At 44.0% G+C, this 18,125-nt stretch overlaps 1 protein-coding gene and 1 long non-coding RNA gene across 2 annotated transcripts; both read right to left on the bottom strand.

Moving 5' to 3' along the window:
- Positions 1-15,367: 15,367 nt before the first annotated feature.
- Positions 15,368-16,465, bottom strand: LOC123139309 (uncharacterized). The gene is made up of 4 exons (XM_044559115.1): positions 16,301-16,465; positions 16,106-16,214; positions 15,536-15,993; positions 15,368-15,454 (listed from the first exon to the last, which is right to left on the bottom strand). Exons 1-4 carry the CDS (start codon positions 16,463-16,465, stop codon positions 15,368-15,370), a joined length of 819 nt encoding a protein of 272 aa, XP_044415050.1.
- A 228-nt stretch (positions 16,466-16,693) lies between these two features.
- On the bottom strand, positions 16,694-17,562 carry LOC123134295 (uncharacterized). Its single transcript, XR_006465610.1, has 3 exons — positions 17,313-17,562; positions 17,106-17,181; positions 16,694-16,928 (listed from the first exon to the last, which is right to left on the bottom strand). It is a non-coding gene; the product is annotated as an uncharacterized lncRNA (long non-coding RNA).
- Between the last annotated feature and the right edge of the window lie 563 nt (positions 17,563-18,125).

The raw sequence follows: 18,125 nt of genomic DNA, 5'->3' as shown, positions 1-18,125 counted from the left end.
GTTTATGGGCTTTATTTTACACATTTATATCATTTTTGGGACTAACCTACTAACCAGAGGCCCAGCCCGTATTGCTGTTTTTTTGCCTATTTCAGTATTTCGAAGAAAAGGAATATCAAACGGAGTCCAAACGGAATGAAACCTTCGGGAGCGTGATTTTTGGAACGAACGTGATCCAGAGGACTTGGAGTGCAAGTCAAGAATCAGCCGAGGCGACCAAGAGAGGGTAGGGCGCCCCTGTCTCATGGGCCCCTCGGGCGGCCACCGACGTACTTTTTCCTCCTATATAAGCCTACGTACCCCGAAAACATCCGGGGAGCCAATGAAACACAATTTCCACCACCGTAACCTTCTGTATCCGCGAGATCCCATCTTGGAGCCTTCGCCGGCGCTCCACCGGAGGGGGAATCGACCATGGAGGGCTTCTACATCAACACCATAGCCCCTCCGATGAGTTGTGACTAGTTTACCACTGACCTTCGGGTCCATAGTTATTAGCTAGATGGCTTCTTCTCTCTTTTTGGATCTCAATACAATGTTCTCCCCCTCTCTTGTGGAGATCTATTCAATGTAAACTCTTTTTGCGGTGTGTTTGTTGAGATCCGATGAATTGTGGGTTTATGATCAAGTTTATCTATGAGAAATATTTGAATCTCCTCTGAATTCTTTTAATGTATGATTGAGTTATCTTTGCAAGTCTCTTCGAATTATCAATTTGGTTTAGCCTACTAGATTGATCTTTCTTGCCATGGGAGAAGTGCTTAGCTTTGGGTTCAATCTTGCGGTGTCCTTACCCAGTGACAAAAAGGGTTGCAAGGCATGTATTGTATTGTTGCCATCGAGGATAAAAAGATGGGGTTTATATCATATTGCATGAGTTTATCCCTCTACATCATGTCATCTTGCTTAAGGCGTTACTCTGTTCTTATGAACTTAATACTCTAGATGCAGGCAGGAGTTGGTCGATGTGTGGAGTAATAGTAGTAGATGCAGGCAGGAGTCGGTCTACTTGTCGTGGACGTGATGCCTATATACATGATTATGCCTAGATAATCTCATAATTATTCGTTTTTCTATCAATTTCTCGACGGTAATTTGTTCACCCACCATAATACTTATGCTATCTTGAGAGAAGCCTCTAGTGAAACCTATGGCCCCCGGGTCTATCTTTTATCATATTTGCTTCCAATCTACTTTTATTTGCATCTTTACTTTTTGCATATATATTATAAAATACCAAAAATATATTTATCTTATCATATTATCTCTATTAGATCTCACTTTCGCAAGTGGCCGTGAAGGGATTGACAACCCTTTATTGCGTTGGTTGCGAGTTCTTTGTTTGTTTGTGTAGGTGCGTGGGACTTTTGAGGAGCCTCCTACTGGATTGATACCTTGGTTCTCAAAAATTGAGGGAAATACTTACGCTACTATTTCCGCATCACCCTTTCCTCTTCAAGGAAAACCAACGCAAGCTCAAGACGTAGCAAGAAGGATTTCTGGCGCCGTTGCCGGGGAGGTCTTCACTCAAGTCAAGACATACCAAGTACCCATCACAAACTCATCTCCCTCGCATTTACATTATTTGCCATTTGCCTCTCGTTTTCCTCTCCCCCACTTCACCCTTGCCATTTTATTCGCCCTCTCTTTCCCAATATTTTCCTCTCTTTTCCGTTTGCCTTCCCGTTGCCATGGCCGAATAAAAAAGAACTAAGGGCCCTTTCCTAGGTTCTAGTACCTTGGATAACCCCTCTATCCTCTTTAAGCTCATGAATAATGATGCTATAGAAAGACCCTCCGGGGTCACCAATGAGAGCTTAAATAATTTTGATGAGGCTGACTCTGGAATTTTTCATTATTTACTTGATGAGTCTTTAAAATATGCTTGGGATAGGTTATTTAGGATTCGGGCTAGCTATGTGCCACAATCTCAAATTGAAGTTTACTTAAAAAGTTTCTATGTTGGCTTGCCTGCTTCTTTCAAACAAGTTTTAGATTCTATTTTTTAAAAAGGTTTTCTTGAAGGGGATGCTATAGATACTTATGAAAAAATGAAAACCATATTTGGGCACCCTATGAATGATAAGGTTGAATCAACTACTCTCTTGTGCTTTTATCAAAATGAAATTATCAAAGAGATGAAGTCTAGCCTAGATGCAAAATTCCTTAATGTGCTTAATCTTACTTCATCCATTAATGGAAATGTGCTTACCCTAAATAGAAGAATGAATGCCATTGAAAGGCGATCCTCTTTTTCCTTTCCAAGTGCCAAAGATGGCACTACTTAGATCTATCTTCGCTTTTATGCCTAGCTAGGGGCGTTAAACGATAGCGCTAGTTGGGAGGCAACCCAATTTTATTTGTGTTTTTTGTTTTTGTTCCTGTTTAGTAATAAATCTTGCACCTACCTTCTGTTTAGATGTGTTTTTATCTTTTAATTAGTGTTTGTGCCAAGTAGAACCTATAGGATAACCTATGATGATAGTTGATTTGATTCTGCTGAAAGAACAGAAACTTTTCACGCACGAATTTAGTTTTGTTAAATCACAGAAACGTGATTTTGTGTTGATTCTTTTTGCTGTTGATCAATAGATAAATCTTACAGGACTTCCTATTTTGGTAGGATTTTTAGAGTTCCAGAAGTTTGCGTTAGTTACAGATTGCTACAGACTGTTCTGTTTTTAACAGATTCTGTTTTTCGTGTGTTGTTTGCTTATTTTGATGAATCTATGGCTAGTAAAATAGTTTATAAACCATAGAGAAGTTGGAATACAGTAGGTTTAACACCAAAATAAATAAAGAATGAGTTCATTACAGTACCTTATGTGGTGGTTTTGTTTTCTTTCACTAACGGAGCTTATAAGATTTCATGTTGAGTTTTGTGTTGTGAAGTTTTCAAGTTTTTGGTAAAGCTTTTATGGACTATGGAATAAGGAGTGGCAAGAGCCTAAGCTTGGGGATGCCCATGGCACCCCAAGATATTCAAGTATAGCCAAAAGCCTAAGCTTGAGGATGCCCGGGAAGGCATCCCCTCTTTCGTCTTTGTTCATTGGTAACTTTACTTGGAGCTATGTTTTTATTCGCCACATGATATGTGTTTTGCTTGGAGCATCATGTATTATATTAGTCTTTGCTTTTTATTTTACCACAATCATCATTGCTGTACACACCTTTAGGGAGAAGCCCACTTGATTATAATTTGCTAGAATACTCTATGTGCTTCACTTATATCTTTTGAGCTTGATAGTTTTTGCTCTAGTGCTTCACTTATATCTTTTAGAGCACGGCGGTGGCTTAATTTTGAAGAAATTGCTAGTCTCTCATGCTTCACTTATATTATTTTGAGAGTCTTTTAGAACAGCATGGTATTTGCTATGGTTACAAATTTGGTCCTAGAATGATGAGCATCCAAGTTGGGTATAATAAAAACTATCATAGAAAGTGAATTGGATGCTATGGTCAATTTGATACTTGATAATTTTTTTGATATATGGAGGTAGTGATATTAAAGTCATGCTAGTTGAGGTGATTATGAAAAATGCTTGTTTTGAGGTTTGTGATTCCCGTAGCATGCACGTATGGTGAACCGCTTTGTGATGAAGTTGGAACACAATTTTATTTATTGATTGTCCTCCTTAAGAGTGGCGGTCGGGGACGAGCGATGGTCTTTTCCTACCAATCTATCCCCCTAGGAGCATGCGCGTAGTACTTTGTTTTTGATGACTTCTAGATTTTTGCAATAAGTATATGAGTTATTTTGACTAATATTGAGTCCCTCGATTATACGCACCCTCACCCTTCCACCATTGTAGCCTCTCTTGTGCCGCGAAACTTTCGCCGGTACCATACACCCACCATATACCTTCCTCAAAACACCCACCATACCTACCTATTATGGCATTTCCATAGCCATTCTGAGATATATTGCCATGCAACTTTCCACCGTTCCGTTCATATGACACACATTACTTTTGTCATATTGCTCTTTGCATGATCATGTAGTTGACATTGTATTTGTGGCAAGGCCATCTTCATAATTTTCATACATGTCACTCTTGATTCATTGCATATCCCGGTACACCGCCGGAGGCATTCATATAGAGTCATATCTTGTTCTAGCTTTGAGTTGTAAATCCATAAAAGTGTGACTATCTTCATTAATTATAGCATTATCTCAGTGAGGAAAGGATGATGAAGACTATGATCCCCCCACAAGTCGGGATGAGACTTCGGATTTTACAAAAAAAAAGAAAAAAAAGAGAAAGGCCAAAAAAAGAGAAAGGCCAAAGAAAAAAATAGAAAAGGAAAAAATAAAAAATATAAAAAAAGAAAATGAGAGAAAAAGAGAGAAGGGACAATGCTACTATCTCTTTTTCCACACTTGTGCTTTAAATTAGCACCATGATCTTCATGATAGAGAGTCTCCTATGTTATCACTTTTATATACTAGTGGGAATTTTTCATTATAGAACTTGGCTTGTATATTCCAATGATGGGCTTCCTCAAAATGCCCTAGGTATTTGTTAGCAAGCAAGTTGGATGCACACCCACTTAGTTTCTTTTGTTGAGCTTTCATATATTTATAGCTCTAGTGCATCCGTTGCATGGCGATCCCTACTCACTCACATTGATATCTATTAATGGGCATCTCCATAGCCCGTTGATATGCCTAGTTGATGTGAGACTATCTTCTCCTTTTTGTCTTCTCCACAACCACCATTCTATTCCACATATAGTGCTATGTCCATGGCTCACGCTCATGTATTGCGTGAAAGTTGAAAAAGTTTGAGATTATTAAAGTATGAAACAATTGCTTGGCTTGTCATCGGGGTTGTGCATGATTAAATACTTTGTGTGATGAAGATAGAGCAACAACCAGACTATATGATTTTGTAGGGATAACTTTCTTTGGCCATGTTATTTTGACAAGACATGATTACTTTGATTAGTATGCTTGAAGTATCACTATTTCTTATGTCCATATGAACTTTTATTTTGAATCATTTGGATCTGAACATTCATGCCCCAATAAAGAAAATTACATTGAGAATTATGCTAGGTAGCATTCCACATCAAAAATTCTGTTTTTATCATTTACCTACTTGAGGACGAGCAGGAATTAAGCTTGGGGATGCTTGATACATCTCCAACGTATCTATAATTTTTGATTGTTCCATGCTTTTATATACCCCTTTTGGATGTTTATGGGCTTTATTTTACATATTTATATCATTTTTGGGACTAACCTACTAACCGGAGGCCCAGCCCGTATTGCTGTTTTTTTGCCTATTTCAGTATTTCGAAGAAAAGGAATATCAAACGGAGTCCAAACGGAATGAAACCTTCGGGAGCATGATTTTTGGAACGAACGTGATCCAGAGGACTTGGAGTGCAAGTCAAGAAGCAGCCGAGGTGGCCACGAGAGGGTAGGGCGCCCCCCTATAGGGCGCGCCCCCTGTCTCGTGGGCCCCTCGGGTGACCACCGACGTACTTCTTCCTCCTATATAAGCCTACGTACCCCAAAAACATCCAGGGAGCCAATGAAACACAATTTCCACCACCGTAACCTTCTATATCCGTGAGATCCCATCTTGGAGCCTTCGCCGACGCTCCACCGCAGGGGGAATCGACCATGGAGGGCTTCTACATCAACACCATAGCCCCTCTGATGAGTTGTGAGTAGTTTACCACCGACCTTCGGGTCCATAGTTATTATCTAGATGGCTTCTTCTCTCTTTTTGGATCTCAATACAATGTTCTCCCCCTCTCTTGTGGAGATCTATTCGATGTAAACTCTTTTTGTGGTGTGTTTGTCGAGATCCGATGAATTGTGGGTTTATGATCAAGTTTATCTATGAGAAATATTTGAATCTCCTCTGAATTCTTTTATGTATGATTGAGTTATCTTTGCAAGTCTCTTTGAATTATGAGTCTGGTTTGGCCTACTAGATTGATCTTTCTTGCCATGGGAGAAGTGCTTAGCTTTGGGTTCAATCTTGCGGTGTCCTTACCGAGTGACAGAAAGGGTTGCAAGGCACGTATTGTATTGTTGCCATCGAGGACAAAAAGATGGGCTTTATATCATATTGCATGAGTTTATCCCTCTACATCATGTCATCTTGCTTAAGGCGTTACTCTGTTCTTATGAACTTAATACTCTAGATGCAGGCAGGAGTTGGTCGATGTGTGGAGTAATAGTAGTAGATGCAGGTAGGAGTCGGTCTACTTGTCGCGGACGTGATGCCTATATACATGATCATGCCTAGATAATCTCATAATTATTCACTTTTCTATCAATTGCTCGACAGTAATTTGTTCACCCACCATAACACTTATGCTATCTTGAGAGAAGCCTCTAGTGAAACATATGCCCCCCGGGTCTATCTTTTATCATATTTGCTTCCAATCTACTTTTATTTGCATCTTTACTTTTTGCATCTATATTATAAAATACCAAAAATATATTTATCTTATCATATTATCTCTATTAGATCTCACTTTCGCAAGTGGCCGTGAAGGGATTGACAACCCCTTTATTGCGTTGGTTGCGAGTTCTTTGTTTGTTTGTGTAGGTGCATGGGACTTTTGAGGAGTCTCCTACTGGATTGATACCTTGGTTCTCAAAAACTGAGAGAAATACTTACGCTACTATTGCCGCATCACCCTTTCCTCTTCAAGGAAAAGCAACGCAAGCTCAAGACGTAGCAGGAAGCTACCGCAAACATGTCAAGCTAAGTTATCCTACCCTTGCCTACCTAGAATACAGACATCATGGCAGATCATTAAGATAATAAGCATAGCATAAAAGGGCATAACTGCCATAGTTCATTACACACCCCAGCAGGGCACCCTACTTTTTTCAAAATTGCAGAAGAAAGGAAAGGTCAAACAAAAGTGGCCCGTAGGGCCGCGGCAGGTCTTGAGTCCAAGTTCGGCAGCCCAAAGCTCAGGCCGGGCTCCTCCTACTTCACCGGGACCAGGCAGTGAGATGATCCGCTGCCTCCCTCGATCCAAGCTCAACAGCACGGAGGTCGATCGTAGCCGCCGCTGCTCGATCTCTCGCCCAAGGAAGAGCTGCCACTGCGGGAGGAGGAGTGGACGTTGTCAAGGCCAAGCTCAACCCCGCCACTGGTGCGGCCGACATCAAGGCCAAGCTCATTATTACTGCCGTCTTCTGGGAAGCACCCCACACAGCGGCCGTCCTCCCTGAACACCCTCGGGAAGAGGGTCACAAGGTCGTCGTACTTGAAGTGGAGGGTGCACCTCCCACTCAAGCCTCATGCACGGGCGAACGCTTGCCAGCCAAGGGTCAGGACCATGCTGCCTGTGGCGGCGACCTCAGCCCCCACCCACGAGGCCCTGCTGCAACAGCCGTCGGCCTGCAGCCAGAGGCCGTCGAGCCCCGAGGACGGCAGTTCATCGGAGAAGAAGCGCAAGAGCCAGAACGAGGTGCCGGCGGGCCTCTCCGACCAATCCACAAACTCTGGGAGCATGTCTAGCAAGGAGAAGCGCGATCGAGGAGGGCGTGCAACCACAGCGCGCCTCCCTTCGTCGTGGGGCTGCCCCGGGGGCGGTGACCCCCGCCACGAGAAGAAGCACCACCACGGATGCCAAGGGAGACGCCGACCCTTGGAGATGCGTGCTCGCGCCCCTTGGGGGCCGCCGCCGAGGTCGCGGCATGCTTGCGGGGATGGCCGCAACCCCCATTGGGCGGAGGAGAAGCCTGCCCCTCCTTGGGAGCCTTCCACTTCTCAGCAGCAGAGAGCCTCCTCGTCGGCGCCATGGATGCTATAGCAAGGTGGAGAAGAAGAAGAGACGAGCAGCAAGAAGACAGAGGAAGAGATGAGAAGGGGGGGATCTGCTCCCCCTCATTTATAGCAAGAGGGAGGCCAACCGCCGGCCTCCACAACCTCGCACAATGATGATCCCCTGCATGCAGCATCGACTCGTCAAGTCGTACAGTTGCTGAGGCAGCATGGGGAAGTGAGATGCCCACGTCCCATCAATCTCCATGCGTCGTCCAAGGCCACAGGTGGTTAGGGCCCTCGGTGCTTTGCACTTGCCCTTTGGCTTCGACTAGAAGCCAAGTCCGAGCGTGCCTTGGGCCCGGGGGCTACTGTCGGTGTTCTAGATATGGGGGTACCCAAACTTTCCTGCCTGCGACCCACGGTGTGGCTCCATCGACGGCCTGGTATGACCCAGCTTCAGCATCGACAACTCAAGACCCTCGCGAGGGGTCAAGCCTCGCGAGGCGGACAACACCAAGACCTCCAGGGGGATCAGCTTCCCCAGGATGGCTCCCGAGGAGCGGAGATTTCCATGCAAGGAGCACCTCACGAGGCTCAGCTGACGCGAGTCGTGACGACCAAGGCTAGGCGGGCGCCAGCGGGAGCAGAGTACCAGTTTCTTCTTTGGTGCAAGGGAGGCAAGCAACTGGTGTGGAGTCCCGAGGAATCAACCAAAGGTTTCCATTCTGGTGCAACAAGACCAAGACCACCAGGACGGCAGGACGTAGGTCATCACCGAGCCCACCGGAGCGTCACGACCAGAGGCTTTTGCAGGCGAAGTCCACTTCAGTCAGGATAGGATGTACTTATTCTCTCCCTTCAAATCCGGCCGTTGTGGGATCCCTTCCCGCCAACATTTGGGAAGAGGACCAAGTCCACTATAAATAGGGCTTAGCCACCACCATAGAGGGGGATCAAATCCATTCCTCCCTCGCCATCTCACCAGCTAACTTGAGCTCAAGAACACCTCACCTCCTGAGGCTGTTCATCCACTGTACTAGTTCATCCTCAACCCCTCGAGGCAATCCACCACAAAGGTGGAGTAGGGTATTACACTACAAGGTGGCCCGAACCAGGATAAACTGTTGTGTCTCTCTGTCCCTTTGAGCTCAACGCGCTAGGCTGTGAGGATCACGGGTAGGCAGGCTGGGTAGGTTGAGATCTCCGCACGCACCCCAGAGTTCGAACCTACCAAGGGTTTGCGGAACCCAAAAACCAACAATCTTTGCCGTTCGCCCCCAGATGGCAAAGATGCAAAGATGTTTGTCATGTGCTAGCTGACGACAAAGCACGTCGTTAACCCCTTAACAGACCTAAGCTGCCACGTGTGCCATCCAGGCTCTTTGCTGTCTGCCAGTAGACGACAAAGAGGCCTTTGCCGTAGTTTATTTAGCCGGACCTGTTGCCGTCTGCTGGCTGACGACAAAGGCCTTTGCCGTCCGCCAGGCATGCCTTTGCCGTCAGCAATGGCAGACGGCAAAGTGTCTAATTCATGTAGTGCCACCTGTTATGGAACAAATTTGGACCCATATATAAATTAAAAATTTAAAATGAAAAAGGACGAGGATCAAACATGCGACCAGGGCCTTCAAGCCGCACGTCAATAGGCAACGTTTGTTGTACCCCCCTTTGTTGACATAATGTTTTTATATTACCACAACCTATTTAATGGATAATAGTACATTAGTGGGACCGGCTCATTAGCACGTACTATTCGCCTTCACTTACTGGTGGGTTCCATGTCTACTCTCTCTCTCTCTCTCTCTCTCTCTCTCTCTCTCTCTCTCCTTCCCTTCTATGTTTAGACGCACGGGCAAAGACGAAGAACGTGCGGGCAATGCTGCCGTTGACCATATCTGGATGCGTTCACAAGTTACGGCACCAGTTTCACATATTAATAGTATTATACATGTAACAAGTTTAGGAACAATCGTTATGTGACGGACAAGTTAGGCTAGTTGTAGTACTATTTGTCTACCACTCCGTAATAATTAAATGTGTGGATAAATAGATGTATCTCCTAGTGCTCGAACAAGGGGACTGGTCACGCCCTACAAGTATTTGGAATTGACTTCCCTAAAAAAATATTTGGAATTGGCAAGGTATTTAATGTGAAATGTTTGCAATGAGAAGGAATACATGTGGCTTGATGATGTTTTATATTTAATTTGATACGGCTCTAGCAAAACATTCAATCAATCAAACCATAGATTTCATTTAGTCTGACTCCGAATTTACATTCATACGACGATCGAACTAAAATAAACGGAAATGATAAATCCCAAATGTTTAGATTTTAGCATGGCAATCCAAATGTTTTTCATGGAAAAATTAGATTATGCGATGGCGGCGTGGGCGTCTTGCGGTGGGAAGCGGCTCCTCTGCCGTGCATGTGTGTTGTCGGGCCACTGATCAACAACGATGACGATGGCGGCGTCTTGCGTCGTTGTTGGCGTACTCCTGGATGTTGGCCCTAGCTTCAAGGAAGGCCAAAATGTTCTGGACTTCAGTCTCCAGGAGCGAGTCAACTGGCGGGAGGACGGTGACTGGCGTTGGTGCAAGGAAGTGGTCGACGGCGGCGGTCCATGCCACTGAGGGGGCATTGGCACCCTTGCAAGCACAGGCGCTAGCAACGACGCGACGGAGACATTCATGTGCACGAGCACCGGTACGGGCGCACGCGTTAGTGCATGCCTAGGCGCATGCGCTTGCAGGTGCATGGGCACATGAAAGTCGGTGGGGACCTTGTGGAACCCCGTGGCATCAAGCTCGGTGACAATGTGCGGCTCCCAGCGCATCAATGCCACAGGGATGGGCATTGGTGCAGTTGGGGTGACGGGAGCCGGAACGGGAGCGGGGACATGTGCGACGTCTTCCTGCAAGGCCAGTTCAAGCTTGTCCCAAAGCGCCTTATGTTCTTGAGACTCCGACCGGGTGTCTTCCTCAGGAAACTGGAAGACTAAGGACATACCATCATGATGTGGCATGGCATACGATTAGGTCAGCCTGGTTGGAGGTAGATGATAGGAGAATCAGATAGGAAGAGAGAATATTGTAGCAATACTGGGTAGTGCATGGGTGATTTTAAACTGCGGTGGGCGCCATTAAAAGTGGGGGCAGTTGGAACAAAGGTGGGCGGCAGAGCCTGGTCAAAGGGCTCGCCTCCCGGTGAGCCTGCACAACGGCTTGCTCGCACGCTTCCCATTCAGCCGGCGCAACGGTCTGCTCGCGCGCCTCTGGTCGACTTACACGCTTGCTCAGATGACACCTACCGATGAGAAGCGGGACTTGTGGCGGCATGTAAACGCCCACGGTTTGAATAGTGAAAGCGTTCGCGTTAACATGACATGTCTTTGTTCCAAAATACCTTGGCTCTTCATTTGTGCAACTTTTCATAAGTAGCTTGTCTAAAATTGAACAAAAAAAATTACGACAACATATTTGTGCCATATCATGAGATCATGCTCAGTTTCATGAAATTTAGGTCACTTATGAATTTTCTGAAATTTAAAATCCAGGAATCAAAACAATATTGTAACCTGCATCACGCAATAAATTTTCAAGCAATACATCTTTACTGTTGTAGATGTTAATATTTCTTAAGAAAGGATTTGGTCAAACATTTTGCTTAGTTAGACTTCAGACAAGTTATATATGCAAAGTAAAAGGATAATCCCTTCGTACCAGTGCATTGCCTCATATATTAACTCGAGTACTAGGGACGAACACACGGGGCTCAATTCTGTGCTTGTCCCGGTGTAGTACTCCTATTAGTACTAGGCAATGGAGTTGATGGGTGACCTTTGGTAGCGGCGACTGAGGGAATTGAACTGTGCTTGGCACGGTAGGTAACATTGTCTAGTTACTAAAGCATCCCTCCATTGTTCATCAGTAGTCATTATGGACTGGGGATATGAGGGGAATTTCCTAGGGCTGGAATTTTGACCGCCAAATATTTCGACTTGAAACATGGAGGCTCGAGTGGTTGGGGTTGGCTAATGTGTGTACCACACACTCCAGCAGAAAGACACGAGCCCGATTTCTTTTTTCTTTTTTGAGGATCAACACAAGCTCGGGTCTGGCTGGTACGCCGTTGGCTCCTACCATTCGAGAATATGAAAGGAATCTTTAAATTGCCGAACAAATCTGTATGTATTACAATGCCCGTATTTTCCTTGCAAATTACTGGTTATTCCAAAAGGCTCGGTGATTTATGATAAGTTCTTGAATTAAAGGGATCATTATTTCAATCTCCATTTATGTGATTCTCGCCCTCACACTCTCAACAAATGTATTTCTCACACACAACCTCGTTGTGCCCTCCAGTACAAATGCTCTCTCTCTCTCTCTCTCTCTCTCAAGACACATGTGTTGCCTTTGTAAAACACCTTGACCGTGCGCGCACACACAAAGTCTATGTAGATCACTCTCTCGGTAAATATCTCCCTCCAGCCCTCACCACAGCTTCACTGCACAATATCTTGGTGTATTGCCTTTAACATTTGAGTGTACGCTAGGCCACACTCCCTTGATCTCTCCCTCTATAAATAACTCGATTGACCTCGCTTTCTCGCGTCGTCTCTCTCACACATAGACGCTAGCACTACACCTCTTGCATAGGCAGAGCTATGTAGATTGTTGGGGGTTAACCCCTCTACCTTAGATAAAATTGTGAAGCTCTGCTTAGTATTGTTTAGACTATATTTTTTGAACATTATATTTGTCCCCACCCTCCCAAACACTGATTGGTTGTGCACCTCCCTCCCCGGGAGAATATCATGTGCCCCCACACCTTAGATGCTATATGATGATACGAGTTGCTTGGACCTTGTAGATCTGAGATATAACAGCTCACATGATGTCTTAATATCTTTACAGGAAACCTTAATGAGTTTGAGAATTGCACACAATTTGTACAAAAACTACTCACATGTCCTTGGATCCCATATCCAACAACCTCGAAGCTCGTATTACCGTAGCATCTAAGATGAAGGAGGACCTCATATTCTCCTGTATGTAAGAATATCATGTGCTACCACTACAAAAAAAAGACACATCCGTGACATTTTGGGCTAAACGATTTTTTCCTGTCATGCTTATGACACTTCTATGACGATAATTCTGACAAAACCCGGTATCATCATATATTTGGCGGGCTCCTACTTCTATGACAAGAAATTAGGACAGAAAATGGCTTTTCGTCCTGGGCGGGACGGAGACGCACCTGCATGACATTCTTTGGGCCGTCCATGATGGGAAAAACCATGGTAGAAGCGAGGGCGAGGAAAATTTCAGGGATTTCCCTATTATGGTGGGTGGTCGGAGCCGAGCGATGCATGGAGGTTTGCGCGTTTCTCTTGTACACGTACGCGCATGTGTGCGAGGCGTTGCGCTCTAACTGAACCCAAGCGAGGCGTTGGGCTCTAACTGAACCCGAGCGATTGCACTAGCTACGTTACTGAACCCCGATCGATCCGTTGTTGTTAACTGAACCCGATTGAGGGATTCCTTCATTACTGCTGCTAACTAAAGCTGATTGAACCTGCTGCCTCTTGATGAATAGTGAACGTGGGGGTTGGTTGAACGAGTCGAGGCATATGTGGTTGGGTTTGGAAGAATAGTTCTCGGTGGCGGTTGGATGAACATGACCCCATGGTGGTAGTAGGCCGTTGCAGTTGGATGAACATGACCCCGATAGAGGAGGTCGGTGGAGGGTGGATGAACATGACCCCGTGGAGGCTCCATGAACAGTAGCCGGTGGCCGGTTGATGAACAGGACCCCGTGGAGGGCTGGTTGAGCAGTAGCCAGTGGAGGCTGGATGAACAGGACCCCGTGGATGAACATTAGCTGGTGGAGGCTGGAGGAAGTCTATGATGGATGAACAATAGCAGGTGGAGGTTGGAGGAAGTCGACGGTGGATGAACAGTAGCAGGTGGAAGCTGCAGCCAGGCAGTAGACGATGGATGAACAAGACCCCGTTTCGACCGTAGGCGCTGCTACGTCTTGAGCTTGCGTTGGTTTTCCTTGAGGCCTCGTTTGGCACAAAGGGATTTGGGAGGATTTCAGAGGCGGGGATTTGGGAGGATTTGGTGAATCCCTCCCTTCCACCCAATCCCCTCAAAACCCCTTGAATTTCCAAAACCCCTTCATCCCCAATCCTCTTCGTTTAAAGTTTCTGTTTGGTAGGCAGGGTTTGTCAAATTGACATAACATGGTGTAGATCATCTAAAAATTCAATTTTTACAATGTAACTAACTCCCTTATATCCTTGCTACAGAATTGTAAAGGCCACCTAATAAAAATGAGAAAAACTGCTAGAGGGGAATAATTTAGCAGTAGTTTTTCCTAGCAGCAACATAATTTTGCATGACTCAAAATCAATATATCATCACAACAACATCATAATTTATCATAACAACATGACTTCGAATCCCAAATCCCAGGAATCATAATTTATCATGACAATATGATCTTTCACAGCAACAACAATTCATCATAGCCCCAATATAATTTTGCAGCAAAGATATATCAATCTTTTGGTGTCATGATCATTTATCTTTGAGAATCTGAGAGAAAGTTATCCCTCCAGCTTGTTTATTGTTGCTTCTTTTGGTGCTTGAGAACCTGATGAAACAAAAAGAGATGAATATTAGAGTGCCTTCAGAATAACTTATAACTATAAGTTTTGCTAGATGAACATTAGAGTGCCTTCTGGAACATAAGTAGGCATGTAGTACAGCAAGTTTCAGGAATAGAACAAGCAAGGAGTATTGTACTTGTAGTAGGAGCATTGTACTGCTAGCAAGAAACAAGCTGTATATATTAAAGCAAAGTTTCCAGCAAGCAACATTAATTTGATTTTTTCTTCATTTTCTTTTTGTAGGTGCGCAGCAAGCAAACAGGAGTACTCCAAACAATACAGATGGTACTACTAATACAAGCAATACAGATAACACTGCACAGCCAAATACAAGCTACAGCAATACTGAATTTATATTGGAGCTACAGAAAATCCTACTCCTGATTTAATGGCATTTGTACACAAGATCAACAATTTTATTGAAGTTCAATACTACTCCTGTTTTGTTCTAACAGCAAGCAAGCAAGGAGCAAGATCAAGCAGGCAAATTTGTACTCTTGATTTTCGGTGTACAATGGTATCAAATTTTCAGTGTACACACTCTGGAGTAGCAAAGAAATTTTCCATGTACAAATTCATTTTACTCATTAGAAGCTGGGACAAGACCAAATTCATTTTCCATGTACAAATTCAGTGTACAATAATATTCCAAGAAAATCATGCAAACTACAAAAGCGACCAACAACCATATATTAATACTTCTTACAAGGAAAAAAAGCAGCAGCTGCTATATAGTACGTCCTGCACAAAGCAATCAGCCGCGAGAGCTAAGCTAGTTGAGCTAATCATGAATTAACATATATATAGACCCTTGAATCAAAAGGTCAAGGGTAGTTTTCTTGGATCCACATCAATTGTATCCTCTTTTTTTGGGTAGAACTAGTCTAAAACTGAAGTGACCAGAATATACAGATGCTAATAGGAACAAGGTAGCTTACCTTAAGTATGTTGAGTCAATTCTGCCATTTCGCTCTGAAGAAACACTGCAACACTCTCTTCATCTTCGGCGGCAGAATTAAGAAAGATCTCACGGTTCTCAACACTTTTGAACACTTTGTAGGCAGTGGCTCTTTCATCGCGGTGGATACTTTCCATCTTGTGCAAAACAGCAATGCACTTGCTGATGGAGAATTCTTGGGCATTTTTTGCCCCGGCCAATAGAGCAGACTCCTCCTCCGCTTGCTTCTGTTTTATCTCCACATATTGTGACATCACTTCCACCATAGGATCATCACGCTTCTTACCCTTCTTTGATTCCTTCACATGCTTGTTATTTGAAGTAGCAACACCACCTCTTTGTGTGGCATCTCTTGAACCATCACTTGGGGCAGCACCTCTTGGACCATCACTTGGGGCAGCACCTCTGGGACCATCACTTGGGGCAGCATCACTTGGACCATCACTTGGGGCGGCATCTCTTGGATCATCATACATGTGTAAATCATCACCGTATTGATTTAGGTCAAAAGAGAAAGAAGTCTTCTCTCTTTCAACTTCGAGATCACCATCACTCACTTCTGTAACCTCAGTTGATGTGAAATTGAAGTTACCTTCTGCTATATGCCCTGCACAAACACCCAAGTTATCATTCAAGGCCACACAACAATGAAATGAAAATTCATTATAAAGGTCAACAAAAAGAGAGGAAATTAAAATCCATTCAACTTAGTAACTCACCATCATACAGATCACCAAGCTTATCGTAGAGGGGAAAGGGCTTATTCTGGAACTTGGCTATTTCTGGCCACGACTGTATATATAAAAGAAATGATTTATCAAACTTAGACTGCTCAAAAATAAGATTGATTACAAAAGAATGGAATACAAGTCATCAAGTTTTGCAAAGACAAAATGCACTACACTAGAACTTACAGTCATCAAGTTTTCCCACATTTGCATTACTATTTCATCCCTTAGAGTGTTCCCTAAGTCGTTGTTCCCATAGTTATTCTCGTCGCCATTCGGGAGATCAACAAAAACATTTGGCGCTATGTTATCGGGCTGGTTGTCAAGCCAAGTCTCGTCACCATTCTCCATTTTGATGATATTGTGAAGAACTGCGGCAGCTGCGGGAAGTTTCACTTGGTTCTCGATTGAATGCAGTGTGCCAACATGTTTGTCCACTATGCTGAAATTCTAGCTGAAGATCTTCATAAGATGCGTTGTGAGACACCATGTACAAGAAAAAGGCTAACTTCTCCTCCACCTTAATTCTTTTATCCGATATCAGATTTTCTCTTCTAAGGTAAGATGCCAAAGCCGGAAGATACGTGGCTCCATCCTATAAGCTACTAGGCAATTCTTCACATGGCCTCTAAGGATATCATCAACCCGCTTCTTGCCATATAAGATGGAGCTATGTCACTGAGTTCTCTCGATTGGCCCTCTACTACGCATTCGATGCAATACGGGCAGAATAAAGGACATCATATCTTCATCATCCTCGCTTCTCCTCTTCCTAATTCGATCGATAATCTCGGAGTTCATCTCGGCACTAAAACTAGAATCGGGAAGCAACAAATAAGAACTACATTTCATGGTTTACTTGACTTGAAGCAAATTATTAATAAGACATACATACATAGTAAGACTACAAGAGCCATCAAGTAGGATATAGTACTTCGGTTAAGACATGATAGTAATAAGGTCAAGAGGCCAAAAAGTTGGTGTATATTACCGAATTTAGGCGTGACAACTGGATCCCAAGATGGAGGCAACTCGTCCACCCCAACAAGAATCCAAGCAGCAGGCCTCTGTCAAAATAAGAACATACCAGCAGCATGTAAGATGACACACAATCATTCATATATACTATAGAAACAAACATCCCTACTAAATTGTTCCACCAACACTCACGGAGAATTAACCAAAAGTTACATCTTACCGGGGAAAAGGCCAGCTCTTCGGTCAGGGTTAAGGAGGCTGATGGTGGTTGAGCATGGAAGAGGCTGCAAGTCCATGGAGGGAGAACAAGTTAGCAAGGTCCATTACATAGATTCAGTTCAATGGAAATGCTAGCTAGCTAGATAATAAATGAATGACAGAAATAAGAACCAATCTGCGTGATACCATCAATACAAGACCAAGTTAGCTAGCTAGCTAGAGGACTATTTGCTTCACTAAAAGTGCACAGAAATTAGACTTGTAACTTGTGCTGTCCATGGTCACAGGCTCACCGCACATACGGATAACAGTTACAACATCAGACCATCACCATCACCATCACTAATACAATTCACACGGTCCAGAAATCACCATCACAGGCTCTTATTTATCTCTGCTGCTAAAAAAGTAGCATGGAAGACATCTGTTCAGATGTGGTATGTCATCTAGATAGCTTTTCCTTTGTGCAAAGAGCAATTCAGAGTACCCGCACCCTTGCTATAATATGGAAAGACTACATAGGAAAATATCTCACATTATGAGGGGAGTACGCAGCATGCGAGTTGACAGAAGAGCACTGACATTGAGCTTACCCAGCATCCACAACCAATTATGAAATCCAAAGTCTCAAGTTACATAATGATGATGAGATGAATCTAAAATGTACCTAGTTTGTGCATGCTTCTTTCTTGCTATCTTAACAAGTTACTACTACAAGTCTCAACTCCTCTCCTCCCTGGATACTCATTTATTTCTTTGCTCTCCAACATCTGGCTTGAGATGATGGCTGAACAACTATCATGTACAATGGCGT

The sequence above is a fragment of the Triticum aestivum genome, chromosome 6B, assembly GCF_018294505.1.
Source record: "Triticum aestivum cultivar Chinese Spring chromosome 6B, IWGSC CS RefSeq v2.1, whole genome shotgun sequence".
In the NCBI taxonomy this organism is placed as follows: domain Eukaryota; kingdom Viridiplantae; phylum Streptophyta; class Magnoliopsida; order Poales; family Poaceae; genus Triticum; species Triticum aestivum.
This window is presented reverse-complemented; position numbering and strand designations above follow the sequence as displayed.